The sequence below is a fragment of the Dermochelys coriacea genome, chromosome 2 (assembly GCF_009764565.3).
Source record: "Dermochelys coriacea isolate rDerCor1 chromosome 2, rDerCor1.pri.v4, whole genome shotgun sequence".
Taxonomy (NCBI): domain Eukaryota; kingdom Metazoa; phylum Chordata; order Testudines; family Dermochelyidae; genus Dermochelys; species Dermochelys coriacea.
The window spans coordinates 176,571,734-176,589,411 of NC_050069.1; the positions used below are offsets into that span (position 1 = coordinate 176,571,734).

Here is a 17,678-nt window from a genome sequence, read left to right on the forward strand (position 1 = left end):
GGCCCTCAAAACAGTGGGGACCTGGTTAACTGGGACAACTATACATCAATCAGCTGCGTCTTACCTGATCAAGTCTTATGGCTGTGGCCTGCCATTTGCTAATGTCCTTACAAAATATGTTTCCAGTGAGTATACTTAATATTAATGTTTGTGCTTTCATCCAAGGATTCTAAAGTACTTTACAATGACTAACAGCCACATAATATTCCTCCAAGATAAGTTTCTATTTCACATCTTGATAAACAGAGATGTTAGATGACTTGCTCTAAACATTCAATGTAATTCCCAGCTCAAACAATTCCATTTCATAGAAGCCCAACTTGAAAATTACCCCTACTCCCCATGCTCTTCATACATTGTTAAAGTTGATTTTTCTCGATTAATATTCTTGGCATCTAATCAAAAGAATTTTGAAAAGCCAGACAACTTTTTCAGAGTAGCAGTTAAATAAAATAAAAATAGCTCTCCCTACAGAACTTAATATACTTTATTTTACAGCTGTGAATATATTTCACATTATTCCATTACAAAAAAATCATTTACAGTAGTATAGCATTAAAGCAATGTTGCACTTAATGTGCAATAAGTGTATACCTCAACATAAAATTGTTCCTGATTTTCTCTCTCTTTTTTCAACTATGATGCTATTACATTCAGATGTTTCCCACAGCCACACATTCAATCCCACATAAAGGAAATGCTTTTGAAGTAGGTTTTCCAAAAGGTGACAGCTTCCCATCTTAGCATTAAATGAACTAAAAAACTGAATGTTCTTGATAAACATTTTCTTCTTTCCTGCAGTATCAACTGTTTGACAACATGGAGTTCTATAGTTCCGTGGAATCAATTCTGTGTGAACCAGCTTGGACGTTTTCTGTTTCTTTCAATGATCCGCTTGCCTTCATCTCGTTCTGTGGGCTTCTCTCCCTCATACAAGACTACAGTCTCTACAGTGGGAGCATTAAATGGCCCTGCTTCCTTTTCCTTTATTTGGATCCTTATGAGACCAGTTTCCATTTTAATTTTTTTGTAACAATAGCCACAAAGGACATGCTTCTGTTTCAGATTGCCACATTTAGGACAAACATCTATATTTGTCTAAAAGATAACAAAACAAGGGAAGTTTAGAAGAGAAAAAGTTGGGACAAACAGGGAAGAACTTCATAAAATGCTAAGAGATGTTGGGGTGAAAGTAATGAGCAATTGCTATTTGTTCCATTAAATCGCATTTCGATTTGAGAGATATACGATTTTCCCCACAAGCAACCACATGTAATACTTCCATACAAATTCAAATTTTACTGATATGCAGGCCTACTAGTCATCACAATAAAAAAAAAAAAAGAACCTGGCATCTCTCCCCACTTAAAAGCAAAAGATTTAGTGGTAGAGAATAGTGCAATTTCATATTACAAAGGCTTTAAAACATACCACGGTTCCATTTATTTGTATGGCATCAAGTATAAAATTAAGAACTAACCACTTACCAAAATAAGTGAATCCACTTTGTGTTTTGTTCTCTTACTAATCTGCAAAATTTCTAGATACTCATTTCAAAAGTTAAGGGCTTGATCCTACAAAATGACCACTGGGATAAGTGTTTGCTATCACAATAAGAAAAGGAGTACTTGTGGCACCTTAGAGACTAACAAATTTAGTGCCACAAGTACTCCTTTTCTTTTTGCGAATACAGACTAACACGGCTGCTACTCTGAAACCTGCTATCACAATAAGTCCCTTTGAAGTCAATGGCTAAAGTATTATGCCTGGTAATGTTTCCAGGATTGGGCTCCAAAACACACAAGCTCATCTTGATGTGCAGGATATTTAGGCATTTCACTCAAACTGAGATGTATAAAGAAATTTCATATTTTATTGGTTTGGATCTCAACTGTACTTAAAATGTATTTAAAATGTAGTTTAAGGTTGCATATTTTGATTGCATAATTTAATTTAGAATGTACTTTCAGTGGCATAAATATTTTAAATATATTTATAGAGAATTTCCAGAGAGGTTTTTCCAAGGTGTTCTCACCATCAAGGAATATTATCTTTTTTGAGCTTTAGAAAACGATGAGCATGAAGTAAATGTTTTATAAACATGCTGTGCATTATTTAAAAACAGTTATTCGCAATGAATGAGATGGGAAAGCCAATAGAAATCTGACAAATTACCTTGAGTTTTATAAGTTTACTAGGGTTTCTTCGTCTGCAGCGGTTCACCTCAATGGTACGTCTCTTCTTGGGAGCTGCCATCCAAAAGATGCTATCTAAAAAGTTTGGAGCCTTGTTACTTTCTTCCCTAATATCTTCCAGTGGATCAGGAAGAGTAGCTGGAGCCTGAACAGCTAATGCTGGTGCTTCAGAAAACAATAAAAAAAAAAAATGCATCAGAAATAGCCTACACCTAGTGAGTTCCGTTAATCGAATCCAATGCTTTTGCAATATGTTAAATGGCAAATTAAAATAGTGCAATTTACATGAGCATGGCTCTGCTGACCTCAACTTAATAAAAGTTAAGCTTGTAATGTTATAAAAAGAGGGAGAATAGCCAGGACTATATAAAGATTGAATTAAATTACAAAAAGCTTCATTAACATACAGTTCAGGTTTCTGCTATGCAACAATACCCTTCATTTCCCATTGGAAGATTGGGCTTCAAAACCCTAAACTCTAACATTAGAAAACCAGGAAACATTAACTTTAAGTCTCCCTATTTATCTCAGAAAAGAACTGTAGCACTGCAAAAAAATACAAGCCACAAACCTACAAAACTCATGAAAAGAACTGTTAAGATTCCTATTCACACACAACTACCACCATACAACCTAGTTCTTCCCTAGGTTCAATTCTGTTGACGAAAATGGGTTACACATGCTTGTAAACTGAGTTCATCCAGTCTTTCAGATGTCAATAGTCTCCATGGTTGGATTTATAGACTCATAGACTTTAAGGTCAGAAGGGAACACCGTGATCTTCTAGTCTGACCTCCTGCACATTGCAGGTCACAGAACCTCACCCAGTCACTCCTGTAATAGACCTTTAACCTCTGGCCAAGTTATTGAACTCCTCAACTCATGATTTAAAGACTCCAAATTACAGAGAATCCACCATGAAACCTGCAAGTGACCCGTGCCCCATACTGCAGAGGAAGGCAACACTCACCCACCCGCAGGTGTCTGCAATCTGACCCGGGGGAAATTCCTACCTGCCCCCAAATATGGTGATGAGTTAGACCGAGCACGTGGCCAAGACCCACCAGCCAGACACCTAAGACTTCTCTGTTGTAATTCAGAACCATCCCCATCTAGTGTCCCATCACAGCTGCTGCTAGCAGTCACAGATCAGCTACATGCCCTTGTAGGCAGTCTCCTCATACCGTCCCCTCCATGAACTTATCAAGCTCAGCGTTGAGCCCCGTTAGGTTTTTTGTCCCCACTGCTGCCCTTGGAAGGCTGTTCCAGAACTGCACCCCGTTGCTGGTTAGAAATCCCGTCTTTCTGATCAGACAGGCATCCATCCCGCACTGCAAGGGAAAAGGGACTGGGGAGGGGAAAACGGTCTTGCTAAGCTCCTGGACCGAGGCCCAGAGCAAATGGGTCAGTTCTGGCTCAGCCACAGACTTCCTGTGTGACCTGAGGGAAGCCACTGGCTCTGGCGGTGCCTCCGCTCCCCGTCGGTGAGGCAGGGACGACAATGCCCGGTTGGGGGAGGGGGGGCGGGGGGATTAGTCAGTGCCGGCAAAGGGGGAGCTCGGGACTGCGGGCGGGAGGCGCCCAGCTCAGGCAGGGCCGCTTCAGGAGCCTGCGCCTCAGAAGGGAGCAATGCCTCGCTCTCTCGCCGCCGATACCGGGAGCCTGGCGCGGGGGAGCCGCCGCCGCAACGGGCTGAAACACGGGCCGGGCTCTACCTACCCCAGGGGGGGCCGGGCAGCCCCCGCCGGAGGCTCCGCTCCAGCTGCCCCCAGCAGCGCTGCATCAGCCCGCGAGCCGGCGACCAGAAAACCACCAGCGCCGCCATCTTCCCTTCGCGGCGCAGACAGAGAGGCCGCGGGGCAGCCTGGGAAAGCGAGTCCGCTGCTCCTCTCCCGCCCGCCAGGCTCCCGGGGCGCAGGACTGCCCCTCCCAGCATTCCCTGTGCACCCCTCCACACCGCCGTCGGACTACAAGCCCCAGCATGCCTCGCCATCGCCCCCCGGGAACCAATTTATCGCGTGAAAAAGAGGCATTCCCGCGCAGCCTCCCAGTCTCCGCCAATTAGGGTCCGGAATCGGCGTATGCGGGGAGGTGACGCAGCCCGGCGGCGCTCGGACCAAGATGGCGGCGGAACGCGGCTACAGCTTCTCCCTCACCACGTTCAGGTAGCGGCGGGGAGGTGGCAGTGGCGGCGGCACCGGTCTCCGCGCGGCGGCGGCGGCGGCGGCGGCGGGGGGGCTCGGGGCCTGGCGTGGCCCCGCCCGGGCGGCAGCGTGGGGTGGGATTTGCAAAGTCATCGCCCTTCCCCAGCCCCGCCCTCCCCCATCTCCATCCCGGGTCCGGGCCCCTCCTCTGGGGCGGGGGGTGTCTGGCCGCGGGAGGTAGATGGGGGCCGGCGGGCGAGGCGGTTTTTATTTTTCAGCCGGGACGCCGTGTCTGAACGGGAAGTAGGAGCCGGACGCCTGGGTTCCGCCGCTGACACCCCGGCGCGGGGTCCCGATCCTGCCCCGGCGCTGCCACCGCAGTGAGCGGAGTTCAGCGCCGTTGGAACCAGGCCGCCACCCAGCCTGGCGGGGCCTCGCTTCCTTCCCCCCCCCCTCCCCTCGAGGGACGGGTTTGGCCCCGCGGCGGTGCGGATGCGAGGCAGCGAGGGGCTTCTCTGACCGGGCAGTAGCTGGGGAAGCCGGGCCCTGCTTTCCCGAGGACCGGTTGAGAAAGCAGCGCTGGGGTGGACCGTGACACGAGCCCTTCGCAGGGGGTTGAAGCGCAGCTCACGTCCCCCGCTCCCTGCCTGCGCTCTCCACGGTGGGGTTCCCGGGCATGTCTGGCAGCTTGCCCCGGGTGCGTGGACGCGTATGAAGTGGGGAGGGAAGACGGACGCGTTAAACACAAATGTAAAGACAATCCCGCCTCGCTAGACTGCCTCCCTGTCTCACTTTGTGTTTTGTAAAACTTGATTTCTGCTCAGATATACCCACTTTACATCAGTCAACAGAGGAAGCAGGCTTTTGTTTTTAAGAAAGCTGCTTTAAAGTAACCAGAAACACTCCACCGAAGCACAAAAACAGAAACCGAAAGCAGGAATCTGCTGCGATTGAGAAAGTGCCTTATGGGAGGGAGGCACTCTACAGTTTATTTGAGCATAAGCTTTCGTGAGCTACATTGGATGCATCCGACGAAGTGAGCTGTAGCTCACGAAAGCTTATGCTCAAATAAATTTTAGTCTCTAAGGTGCCACCAGTACTCCTTTTCTTTTTGCAAATACAGACTAACACGGCTGCTACTCTGAGACTCTAGAGTTGTACAGTGTTGACCTAAACTCTACGCATTAAGAGCTGTAGGTTAATGTACTGAATGTTTCACCATAGTTTGGAAATCGTATTTCTTAATGAAATTACAAACCTTTTAACTCACAACAGCTACTGTATTTCCTGAAACTTGCTTCAAATCTACTTGGCTTTTGTTTGTCTAAAACACACGTACACAGAGACACACACATACTAAAACTAATACCACAGGTCACTGTCCTTTACATCACATTGACTGTTCTTTATGCCAATTATCACAGTCCAAAACCAAATCTGTTCTTGTGCATTGTCCAGTATTATATGTACAGATCCGTTTGCCAGTGGTCATAGCCCTTTTGTGTGTTTTGTTAAGGACAAGGTGTAGAGAACTCAAAATACATATTGCGGTATTTACTTCTCTTATAATTCATAGGCAAAAGCATAGGAGTAGATTCTTGTTCTCTGGGTTACTTTTCTAAAATCCATAGGTGTGGGATCACAAACCTCATATCAATATTTTATCTATATAATTGTCCCCTAAAAAGTTGCACAAACTACATACATTTAGCACCATTTAAATGCAGCTACTTCTGGGCTGGAAGGCTGCACATTGTAAAAGGGTGGTTGGGTGAAGGGAAGACTTCGCCAAGTACATAGGGCTGACTTCTATTCCTACAAAATGTACAGTGCTCTCTTTGACCACAAACAAAGAGAGGACAAGACCACCAGTTTTAAAGTGTAATTCAAAAGATCAGATAAACAGTACATTGGATGGCCACACAGTTTACATAATCGCTTGGTTAGATAAAGGTCTACCTGTTGTTGTTCCAAAAAGTCTAGTTATTTTAAGCCTAATGGGTAAGCGCTAAGTTGACCCTGTATAAACAAATTCACTTTAAGTTTGAAACAAGTGATTTGTTTTGTTCACCCTTTTGTAGAATTTTTTTCATCACCATTCAGTAAGGGTTGGTGTTGAACTGCCAGTTTTGTAAACCCACGCGAAGCAATTCCCTAGTTTATGACTGAGGAGGAATAGGTATTTTTCAGTTGTCTATAATGTGGTGATGCCCACACCTTCCTTCAAAAATCTGTATGGTAAAAGCAGACTATGAACATAATAATAAAAAAAAGATCTCTTTCTTGAGTCTTCTGCTTCCTGTTTGCCAAGAACCCATGCCCTGCTTCTAAGTGAGACCATTAAATTAAGTGCAAATACCTTATTAATAGAGTCCTGCGCATATATAAAAATGTGTATCTACATCCAATGCACGATCCATAAAAAATGGCTGTGAATATCCTTTGATATCCACAGATATGCAGGGCTCTAAACTGCTCCACAGGTCACCACGCAGCAGTGACCTTGGAGTGGGAGGGGGGCCTTGCCAGTCCACTTTTCACAGTGGCGGACCCCTCCCCCTCTTCTTCCGCACTCTCCTTTCCCCTGGCCAGGCCAGTGTGGAGCCTAGCCGGGGAGCCCGGGCTGCCATGGGGAGGGAGGAGGGCTGAGAGAGCAGCAAGTGGCCATGTCCCCGCCCGGCTGAAGGCGGGTGGAGGGTCCACGATTCTGCCCTAGCTGATTGCCCGGCTCTTACCATGGCTGGAGTGGGGCTCCAAGGGCTCCCCCCGCATGTCGGGGAGAGCCACATTGGCAGCTGTGGGAAGCCTCAGTCCCTCCATCTGTTCCAGAGCCCTATGCGAATACAAAATTTTTATCTGCATCCAAGTTGCTATCTGCAAAAATGGTCCCTGGATATAAAGCAGATACCTGTGCATTTGCAAGGCTCTACTTAATAATTGAAAATAAAATAGAGTAAAGTTGAAAAGAAGGGAACTTGTGCTTTTGATACCTGCTTCCTTATGTTTTACTTGGTTTCTAGAAAAAAAATTTCACCAGATATAGTACAAGTAGGTGGCACAGAAGATTCATGACAGAATTCTGCAACAGCAAAACCTACGGTAAACCAGTCCAGGTCCTCTACAAGCTAGAGCAGTGATTCTCAAACTTTTTTATGGGGACCCCTTTCACACAGCAAGCCTCTGAGTGTGAACTTCCGCTTATAAATTAAAAACACTTTTTTAAAATATATTTAACACCATTATAAATGCTGGAGGCAAAGCAGGGTTTGGGGTTGAGGCTGATAGCTCACAACCCCCCATGTAATAACCTCATGACCCCCTGAGCCGTCCCAACCCCCAGCTTGAGAACCCCTGAGCTACAGTGAGACTTCCAAACTTACTTTCATATAAAGTATCTTATGACTGAATTGTATGTGTTCTTCCTTTTAGTCCTTCTGGTAAACTTGTTCAGATTGAATATGCTTTGGCAGCGGTCGCTGGAGGGGCCCCGTCAGTTGGAATTAAAGGTATAAGAAATTTTCAAAGATATTAAGATGTGACTATCAGTGCTAGATTCAAGGCTCTGGGTTTTAGTATGATGCATTGTCTGTAGGGAGAATCTCAGTAGATTTTTGGCTATTTGAAAATGCATATTTCCTAGTTACTCTGCTGTGAGCTAGGGAAAGGTGTTTTATAAAATAGCATGGAATTGCATTCTTTGCCTTTGGTTGGAATAATATCTCCAAGCATTGATTTCCAGAGACACAATTTTAAAAAGGGGAAGATGAGGAGAATATAAATACTGTATACATTTATGAAGAACATACATTTTGAGTAAATATTCTAGTTTAGAGGGAGGTTTAATAGAAATAAACATTTTTACTCTGATTCCTAATCCTTGGGTAGGTAGTTCCAGATTTGAACTAATTTACATAACAGTTACACCTAATGTATCAATTGCTACAACTTCCTTATGTACATTTTAAAATAAGAGGGATGAAGGAGGTATGCTCGGCACCTATGTATGCTGCTCTCAAGGATGACTGCTTAATATGCTAACGTAAATCTTAAAGCTATGGGAAACAGAAATTTTTTCACATGCTACCAAAACTGTTTTGTGCTTCAGCTGTTTTTGGTAACCTTTTTATATTGAATATATAAACATAAAAATGTATCTTTCCAGCTGCAAATGGTGTGGTGCTGGCAACTGAGAAGAAACAGAAATCCATTCTCTATGATGAGAGGAGTGTACACAAAGTAGAATCAATTACTAAACATATAGGCTTGGTGTATAGTGGCATGGGTCCTGATTACAGGTATGAAAACATTCTGTGTGTTCGAGAGGGTGTTTGTATTGGTCTTCATTTAGATCTTGTAATTCACAAAAACTGAAGGCACTGGTGCAAATAGTCCTTTCTGATCTCCCAGCTCTCTCTCATCCATTACCCCAAGAATATTAAAGCCATCAGTTGTCTCTTAATGGTTAGCTGGGCTGGTGGTGTGTAATACAATGTTATACATTTTTTCTTAACACAAACAATATCTTAACAATTGAATCATAAACATAAAAACATGTATACTTAATTGAATAAAAAATAGAGAATCAAACTTTTATGATAGTAATTGTTTCAAATCAAGAAAGGTTTCCTATGCCTTATGTCTCAAGGTGACTTCTAAGTTAGGGCATAATATATCCCAATGGAACACATGTATTCGTTCCCTTAAATCAATGTGGCACTGAAAATGCAGAATTGTTTAGTATTATGTTGATATAATAGAACTTTTGGCTTAACTGTCATAGTTGTTTTAGCTTTTTCCTATAATTAAAATTTTTGGTTTTGCTCTTTTTGTAGAGTACTTGTGCACAGAGCTCGGAAGCTTGCACAGCAATATTACTTGGTCTACCACGAGCCCATTCCAACAGCTCAGCTAGTACAGAGGATTGCATCTGTGATGCAGGAGTACACACAGTCTGGGTAAATAGTTCTTACTAAACTAGCTGCAATGTTGTCTGTTCTTATCAAATATTATTTTGCATTCTTTTACTCAGTTAGATTTCTGCTTTCCTGCCTCAGGGCTGCTTATCATATACTTACGAAATTACATAGAAAGAAATTACTTACCCTTTCTCGTTGAAGTTTCCCTATCTGTAAAATACTTAATCTAACTCATGATGGTGTTCGTAAGGTGTTTTCTGCTGTGGAGGTGAAGATGCTGTGGAAGTGTTTGCTGCTAGTTGACAATTAAACATTTTATGTCTAAAAGGGAGGGAGGACCTTTCTTTGTCAAGAAATGTTGTAGTGTGGGTGAGAGGGAAACTACTAACTCCATGTGGCAGTGGGTGGAATGTACTGTTAAGTGTCTTGAAAGTGTGAAGGTCAAAGCCCATCTATTTTCCATTTCTGGACTATGGACTTCCCCCATTCTCTCATTGCCTCCCCTCTTTCTTAAATAAAAAAATAGTGAAGTTCAGTTGTGTATTACAATGCTAAAATGGACAAGATAACCCTAGTAAATAATCCATCTTGATTAGATTGTGAAGAGGCAGGGTTTGATAATGGCTAATTTAGTTATAAAAATGAATATTGGGAAAGCAAATGATACATTTAAGGGAGTTCTTAAGAACTTTTAAAATAGAGAATTTTAGATTTAAGCAATGGTTTTGGGTTTTTTCTTTCTCTCTCTGTAGTGGTGTACGTCCTTTTGGAGTATCATTGTTGATATGTGGTTGGAATGAGGGGCGACCATATCTATTTCAGTCTGATCCATCTGTAAGTACCTTGCAATTGTAAAATAACTGAGTGTTTGGCTTTTAGAGCGATGTTCAAAGTGTTGTGTGCTTGTGAGATACCGTCAGGGCAGGGAGACTTTCAAGACTGAAAAAGTTGATCACCTTAAGAGGCTATCAGATTTCACCTATTTCACGTGGAACATGATCAAAATTATTAATTCGTACTTGCAGTGCAGGACCGTAAACTCATTTTGCAAATCCACCATTCTGTGACCAAGCACTTTAAAAAAAAAAAAAAACAAAAAAAACCTACTTCTATTTAATAAAACTGGGTGAAATTTTTTCAACAAAACTTTTTTGGGTGAAAAATGCAGACTTGACAACACTGAAGTGTTTCATGAATTTATGTTAATTTTGCCAAATAGTTCACTTGAAAAAGACACTTCGCCCCCCAAAAAAGTCAAAAAGTTTAATTTCAGTACTTTTTAAACATAAAATTTTGTTTTTTCCGTTTGAAACAACTTATTTTGAAATTTTCTTCAATTTTATTTTTTAAAAATTCAAGTGTTTTTAAAAAAGCTCAAAATCAAAACAAAACATTTAATTTTGTGTAGAAAAAAAACGTTTAGTGTGACCTGAAGTGTATTATTTATTTATTTTATTTTTATTTTTAACTTTGGAATTTTCAGAAATTTTGTTTCTGGTTTGATACAAAACTAATTCCCCCCCACCTCCATTGACTTTCCAGAATTGGCAGAAAACCAAGAAATATATTGTTCACACACCTATGGTATTTAATGAAGGATATTAGTCATTGTAATGATTCTTGATGGAATATAAAAAACTGAAATGTACCTAACATATTAATGTAAAATTCTAAAGGCTTTATTGTGTTGGAAAAGTGAGATGAGTATATTTTATCCTGTTTTTATGCATGCAACTTCCACTGACATTAAAAGGAGTTCTTGCTCAGATTAAGGGCAAGATATAATTATATATCATTTAAATAATGCATTACAAAACAGCTATGCAATTTGTCATTTATCATAAAAAATAATCTAAAACGCACTGTAATAGACAGTGGAGGCACTATTTCCCGGTGAGTTAGTCTCCCATCTTTCCCAATAGTGCAAAAACTTCCTCTGTTCAAAGAACCACAAATTGAAATTGGTTTTTAATCATTTTTTTCATCAAATTAACCTTTCAAGGAAGGGGTAAAATGTCAACTGAAAGTACATAGTACAAATATTCCTTTATTTAAGATACTTTCTTAGCAGCAGACATTTAATAGCTAGTCCTTAAAACCTCTTCTTTCAGAGCCTTGTATAGATATTAGAAGCCCTAAATATCCAAACCAAAAAGTTTTCATAAGAAACTATTGTATTTTAGTTTACAAATCAGTTAAGTGATAGATTTAATTGTTTTCATGTAATTTGTTTAATGTGTTTTTCATCTATCCAGGGGGCTTACTTTGCATGGAAAGCAACAGCAATGGGAAAAAATTATGTGAATGGAAAAACTTTCCTTGAAAAAAGGTAACGCTTCTGCATTACCAATCGAACTCCTAAAACAGTGGCTCTCAGTCTTTCCAGACTATTGTACCCGTTTCAGGAGTCTGATTTGTCTTGTGTACCCACAACTTTCACCTCACGTAAAAACTACTTGCTTACCTAATCAGACATAAAAATACAAAAGTTTCACAGCATACTATTAATGAAAAATTGCTTACTTTCTCATTTTTTACCATATAATTATAAAATAAATCAATTGGAACATATTGTACTTGGATTACAGTGTATAGTATATAGTAGAGTATAAACAAGTTATTGTCTGTGTGAAATTTTAGTTTGTACTGACTTTGCTAGTGCTTTTTATGTAGTCTGTTGTAAAACTAGGCCAACATCTAGATGATTTGATGTGCCCCCTGGAAGACCTCTGCGTATCCCCAGGTACATGTACCACTAGTTGAGAACCACTGTCCTAAAATATTGACATGTACATCTGTATTAACCAAACTTAGACATTGTAATCTGGCTGTGAAATTCTGATCACTTACAGTATTTTAGACATTCTGATACTTGCAATACAATGTTCGAGTGAAGATACTAGAAGTTTGAGTAAAACTGAAAGAAAAATGTTTCTTCTTGCTTAGCACAAACTTCTTGACCGGCCTGGTATGAGGAGGTGTTTGTTGGAGGGCAGGAGGGGAGTGGTCCAGTGTAACAAACTGGTTATATTCAACATCTTACAAGTTTGAAGTGGTTTTGTTCTACACTGTTAAGTTAATGGAATAATTCTAATCCAGGTTTCTTCTCTGTGAGACTCTAAATACATGAGGATTCTAGTGGTCTTTGAGAATGTTTTAGGCTTCATACAGAACTGTGATCTCCTTTTTTTATAGATACAATGAAGATTTGGAACTTGAAGATGCCATTCACACAGCTATCTTAACACTAAAGGTTAGAGAAATACCTTAAATAGGTTTTTTTTTTTTTTTTTTTATTGTATGAAATTATTGATATAGTTAAGGAAATTCTCTTTTCTCTTCAACAGGAAAGCTTTGAAGGGCAAATGACAGAAGATAACATAGAAGTTGGGATCTGTAATGAAGCAGGATTTAGAAGGCTGACTCCAACGGAGGTTAAGGATTACTTGGCTGCTATAGCCTAGTAGTCAGCAAGACTGTGTGGATTCACATGGATCTTTTTAATTTTTGCTAACTAAATGTTTTTGTTTGCAGTTTTTGCATACTTATTTCTACATGGTTTGTCTGACCGATATTTTAAATATTATCCGTGCAAATGTTCTGGTCCTGATACTGATACTTGGAATCTTAATACAAAGAATTATTCCCATTGATACATGGAATCTTTGTACATGAAATTGTACAAAAATAAAAGTTATAATGAAAGCTTATAAAAGCTAATGAATAAAACTTACAAATGGCACAGTTTTGTGCAGAATGTTTGTGTCTTTAATTTTCTATATAAAGTTCAATTTCAGTATAATTCTTTTATTAAGGAAGCATACATTTTAGTAATAAGCTCCAAGGCTGAAGCTATATGTATTATGCCAGCCAAACTAAATTGATCATAGTTTTTTTAAACACGTGTGAGGGCACATGAATATTACTTAACATTAGGATTTTATTTACAGTGTAATATAAAAAAGCCCAAACAATTGGGTTCAGTGAAGTTTGTCCAAACATGGAATTATCAGATCTCTGCTACATATAATGCAGAATGAGCCAAGTCTTCCTGGTGTGGTGTGGATCTCCCATATAGTTCAGATTTCAGAGTAGCCGCTGCGTTAGACTGTATTCACAAAAAGAAAAGGAGTACTTGTGGCATCTTAGAGACTAACACATTTATTTGAGCATAAGCTTTCGTGAGCTTCATCCGATGAAGTGAGCTGTAGCTCACGAAAGCTTATGCTCAGATAAATGTTAGTCTCTAAGCTACCACAACACATTTATTTGAGCATAAGCTTTCGTGAGCTACAGCTCACTTCATCGGATGAAGCTCACGAAAGCTTATGCTCAAATAAGTGTTAGTCTCTAAGGTGCCACAAGTACTCCTTTTCTTTTTCCATATAGTTCAGTAGGAGTTCTGCTTTTGGAACACTAGAATGATTGAGCCCTGAACTTGCATGTCTGCTAATACAGGTGTTCTGTTGTTGGAGTGTGTTTCATAGCTCAGGAACTTGCATTTTTCAGAATTGAAGTACTGTTTGAATTGATATGGGAAAGTAAAGATCCTACTAGCTATCAAACGCACAGTATTTTTCCAGTACTATCAATAAAATTCTACAGTAGGTAGAAAGGAGAACGGATGCCTTAAATTAATCCTTGAATTGTGCTTAACTATGTGAAGTACCCTTGAAATGTTAATTTGACTTTCATGAAGTAAGGGGACACTTGTGTCAAGAACTTCTTTAGAAGCAACAGTGAAATTGTGCATCACAACTTCACAAGTGTGTAACTGGGTGCTTAAGTGTTTTATTTTTAGATAAATTTTGCTATAATTTCAAAGTTATGTAGAATGCCAAATTTGCATTACACAAGAAACATAGAAGCAAGTATATTTTTAGTACACAAAATAATCTGTTCTATGGTCATTCTCAAAGCGAGTGCTATTTGGGGATTGTTAGATTACCTAAAGTTACTAATACCTCTCAGTGACATCAAAATGTAAAATGACTAAGAGCGGTAGGCACACAGGACCATTTTCCTTATGTAAAAGAGTGGACAGAGGGTTAGTTTGGTAGGCTGCTCGTGTGAAAGCAACAACCTGGTGAAGAACACACCGTCTAGTCTGCAGAAACTTGCTTGTAAACTACTTAACTCGTGTGGCAGTGCTCCAGATGTTCTTCCTTGGGTCTTCCTTAACACCATGTTTTAAATTATTATTAAATTTGTTAGTCTCTAGGGTGCCACAAGTACTCCTGTTCTTTTTAAATTTATTAGGAGTCCTTTAAGTAGGAGCTCTGGAGCTGGTAGCTTTGACACAAATGTCACAGCAATAACGTTGTGTCCCAAAGACTGCACTGTGTTTCGCCCAATGCAGTTCACTTAGTCTTTTACTCTCAGAAACACTAATTTCACTCACAAATGTCTTTTGAAGAAAAAAAACAAAATGGGGTGATGGAATTGCCTTGCAAGTTGTTATGAATCTTAAATTCATGCTTTCAGTTCCCTCAAAACCCACTTGGAAAGGAAGAGAATAATGTGCTAATTCAAAGGCTTCCTCTACTATGTGGCAGAACAGCATACTAGCACATCTCTCACGCTGTTATCTTGCTCTCTAGAATCTCACCTTTTCTGTAGAATTATAGAAATGTTGGGCTAGAAAGGACCTAAAAAAGTCATCTAATCTGTCCCCCTCCACTGATGTGCGACATAGTATACTTAGATGGTCCCTGACAAGTGTTTGCCTAACCTGATCTTAAAAACCTTCAGTGATGGAGATTCCACAAATTCCCTTGGTAATCGATTCCAGTACCTAACTATCTGTATAGTTAAAAGGATTTTCCTAATATCTAACCTAAACCTTCCTGCAGATTAAGCCAATTAGTAAAGGTAAGACAAGTAGTTATGCAGAACAATTGATCAGTCCTCTTTATAACAGCCCTTAATATATTTGAAGAATATGATTAGGTATCCCCTTCAGTGTTCTTCTTAAGACTAAACGTACCCAGTTTTTTAACCTTTCTTCATAGGCCAGGTGTTCTAAACCTGTTTTTGTTGCTCTTTACTGGCCTCTTTGTCTCCATCTTTGTTAAAGTGTATCCAGTGTTGGGCATCAAAGTATTTCATCTAAGGTCTCACCAGTGCATAGTAGCATGGAACAATTACTTCCTGTGGCTTACATACAACATTCCTGTTAATACACCCTAGAATAGTGGCCTTTTTTGCAACTGAATCTTATTGTTTTATATTTAATTTTGATGCACTATGACCCTGAGATCTTTTGCTGCAATATTACTGTTTGAGCCAGTTATTTCCCATTTTGTATTTGGGCATTTATTTTTCCTTTGTAAGTGTAGTATTTTTCACTTGTCTATATTGAATTTCATCTTGTTGATTTCAAACAAATTTGCCAATTTATCAAGGTCCTTTTGAATTCAAATCCTGTCCTCCCATCTTGGTGTAATCTACAAATTTTATAAGCATATTCTCCAAGTTGTCAATGAAAATATTGATTAGTACTGGACTGAGTACAGACCTGGGTAGGACTCTACTAGATATGTCCTCAAAGTTTCACGGCAAACCATTGATCACTACTCTTCGAGTGTGTTTTTTTTTTTCCTACTAGTTGTCTACACATTTTGTAGTAATTCCATCTAGACTGCATTTCTTTAGTTTGCTTATGAAAATGTAATGTGGGACTATGTCAGATACTTCACTAAAATCAAGATATAACGTCTGCAGCTTCCCCCATCTAGTAGGCCCGAAACCCTGTATTATGAAAGTCTCTGAGCAGTGTGTAATTGGTGCAGACATGGAACAATAGTTCTAAGGGATGTGAACTCAATACCCAGTGAAGATTTAAATATCAGTATGGTTAACTATTCCATTCCTCAGATAAAGCAGGAGAGGGAAGATCTTGAATCTGCAGAGTTTACTTGGAGAGATGTCTCAGGTGGGAGAGATGCTATTTTTTTCCTTGGACCCCCAGTCAAGGAAGAGGCATGTCCAAGGATCCCAGCAGCACGTTTGGGCATTTAAATGGGAGGCTAAGCTTAAAGCCCTGTGAAGCCCAGATGAGTGCGCACAATCATATTTTGAGCATCTGCACAGCCTACTGTGAGCAGTATTTCATTTTTAATGATTCACAGAGGCAGAGTCACCACTCCTTTTCCTCCATCTTGACCTGTAGCTTACTCCTACTGTGGAAACTACGCCACTGTACCAAGACAGCTGTACTGAAAATAAGTCAATTTAAAATAATTGCCTAATCTTTGTGGAGTCTTTAAAATGTGTTTACCATTTGGCCTAGAAATTTTTAAAGATGTATTTTTAACTTTTTAAAATGTTTTTAAATGATTATTTAGTTTTGGAGCATGTTATCAAATGCAAAAATAAAGAGCACTTCAAGAGTGAAGTACATTTTGTGGAAAGTAGACAGTGGTACTAGCCTCCAGCTGGTGCAGTTTGTCTTGTATCTTCATGAATATCAAAGTCCTTGGTTTTATAATCCTCTAAACAATAATCTTGGAAACAACTGCTATGTCATTCTCTAAAAGTGCAGCCTCTAACCACTAGCAGAAATTTATGGTAGCTAATGTGTGAGATATTGGTAGCAGAGAGATTAAACAATATTGGAGGGGAAAGAAAAAGTTAGAATTGTTCTGAGTTTGATTTCAGATACGGTTTCATGTGTGGATCAACAGACGTACCAGAGCCTAGAATTGCATTGCAAAACTTCTAAAGTTGTGCTGTAATGTAAATGCCCCCCAAAAGCCCAAGAACAGTTAAACAGATGTTCTAACTCCCAGTTCCATGCATTGACTTACATGATGCTCTTTCTTCAGTAAAGCCCCAATCCTGGAAGCTGCTCTGCTCCTCCAGCCTCTCGTGCCAGTTTAGAGACCCATTAAGAGCAAGAAAATTACTCAGACTTCATGTAAATGGTAGATTTGGAATAAAGGACAACTGCAGTCCTATTATGGTTATTTGTGAGGCTGTGGGGGAGCAGGTCAAGGTAGGGGAGGAAATATCTTTTATTGGACCAACTTCTGCTGGTGAAAGAAAGCTTTTGAGCTTACACAGAGCTCTTCTTCAGGTCTAGGTGTGAGGCTGTTATTTTAAGAAGGTGGCAAATTGAAGATACAGTAACTCCTCACTTAGTTGTCCCGGTTAACGTTATGTTGCTGATCAGTTAGGGAACATGCTTGTTTAAAGTTGCACAGTGCTCCCTTATAGGGGTGTTTGGCAGCCGCCTGCTTTGTCCACTGCTTGCAGAAAGAGCAGCCCCTTGGAGCTAGCTGGTGGGGGCTTGGAACCAGGGTGGATCGGCAGCCCCCCTATCAGCTTCCCGCTCCTTTAAGTTCCCTGTGAGACAGCCACCCAGCACACTGTCAATTGCCAGCAGTTCAGCTGTCCCTCCCCTCACTGCCCTGTGATTCTCC

At 40.4% G+C, this 17,678-nt stretch overlaps 2 protein-coding genes across 2 annotated transcripts; one reads left to right on the forward strand and one right to left on the reverse strand.

The window, feature by feature from the left end:
- Positions 1 to 469: 469 nt before the first annotated feature.
- Positions 470 to 4,203, reverse strand: MRPL32 (mitochondrial ribosomal protein L32). Its single transcript, XM_038388825.2, has 3 exons — positions 3,915 to 4,203; positions 2,176 to 2,360; positions 470 to 1,098 (listed from the first exon to the last, which is right to left on the reverse strand). The coding sequence occupies exons 1-3, from the start codon at positions 4,186 to 4,188 to the stop codon at positions 844 to 846; spliced, it is 714 nt and encodes a 237-aa protein (XP_038244753.1). The 5' UTR covers positions 4,189 to 4,203; the 3' UTR covers positions 470 to 843.
- Position 4,204: 1 nt separating this feature from the next.
- On the forward strand, positions 4,205 to 12,997 carry PSMA2 (proteasome 20S subunit alpha 2). The gene is made up of 8 exons (XM_038388826.2): positions 4,205 to 4,360; positions 7,769 to 7,845; positions 8,502 to 8,634; positions 9,172 to 9,294; positions 10,008 to 10,089; positions 11,511 to 11,584; positions 12,451 to 12,508; positions 12,603 to 12,997. The coding sequence occupies exons 1-8, from the start codon at positions 4,317 to 4,319 to the stop codon at positions 12,717 to 12,719; spliced, it is 708 nt and encodes a 235-aa protein (XP_038244754.1). The 5' UTR covers positions 4,205 to 4,316; the 3' UTR covers positions 12,720 to 12,997.
- Positions 12,998 to 17,678: the final 4,681 nt, after the last annotated feature.

Bases quoted from the DNA above. Each gene is read 5' to 3' on its own strand.
- MRPL32 (XM_038388825.2), bottom strand. From the start codon at position 4,188: ATGGCGAGGCATGCTGGGGCTTGTAGTCCGACGGCGGTGTGGAGGGGT. The intron at 2,361-3,914 runs GTAGGTAGAGCC...TGTTTTCTGAAG, and splicing joins GCTGCCCGGCCCCCCCTGGG to CACCAGCATTAGCTGTTCAG. The intron at 1,099-2,175 runs GTAATTTGTCAG...GTTATCTTTTAG, and splicing joins GTAAACTTATAAAACTCAAG to ACAAATATAGATGTTTGTCC.
- PSMA2 (XM_038388826.2), top strand. From the start codon at position 4,317: ATGGCGGCGGAACGCGGCTACAGCTTCTCCCTCACCACGTTCAG. The intron at 4,361-7,768 runs GTAGCGGCGGGG...TCTTCCTTTTAG, and splicing joins TTCTCCCTCACCACGTTCAG to TCCTTCTGGTAAACTTGTTC. The intron at 11,585-12,450 runs GTAACGCTTCTG...CTTTTTTTATAG, and splicing joins AAAACTTTCCTTGAAAAAAG to ATACAATGAAGATTTGGAAC.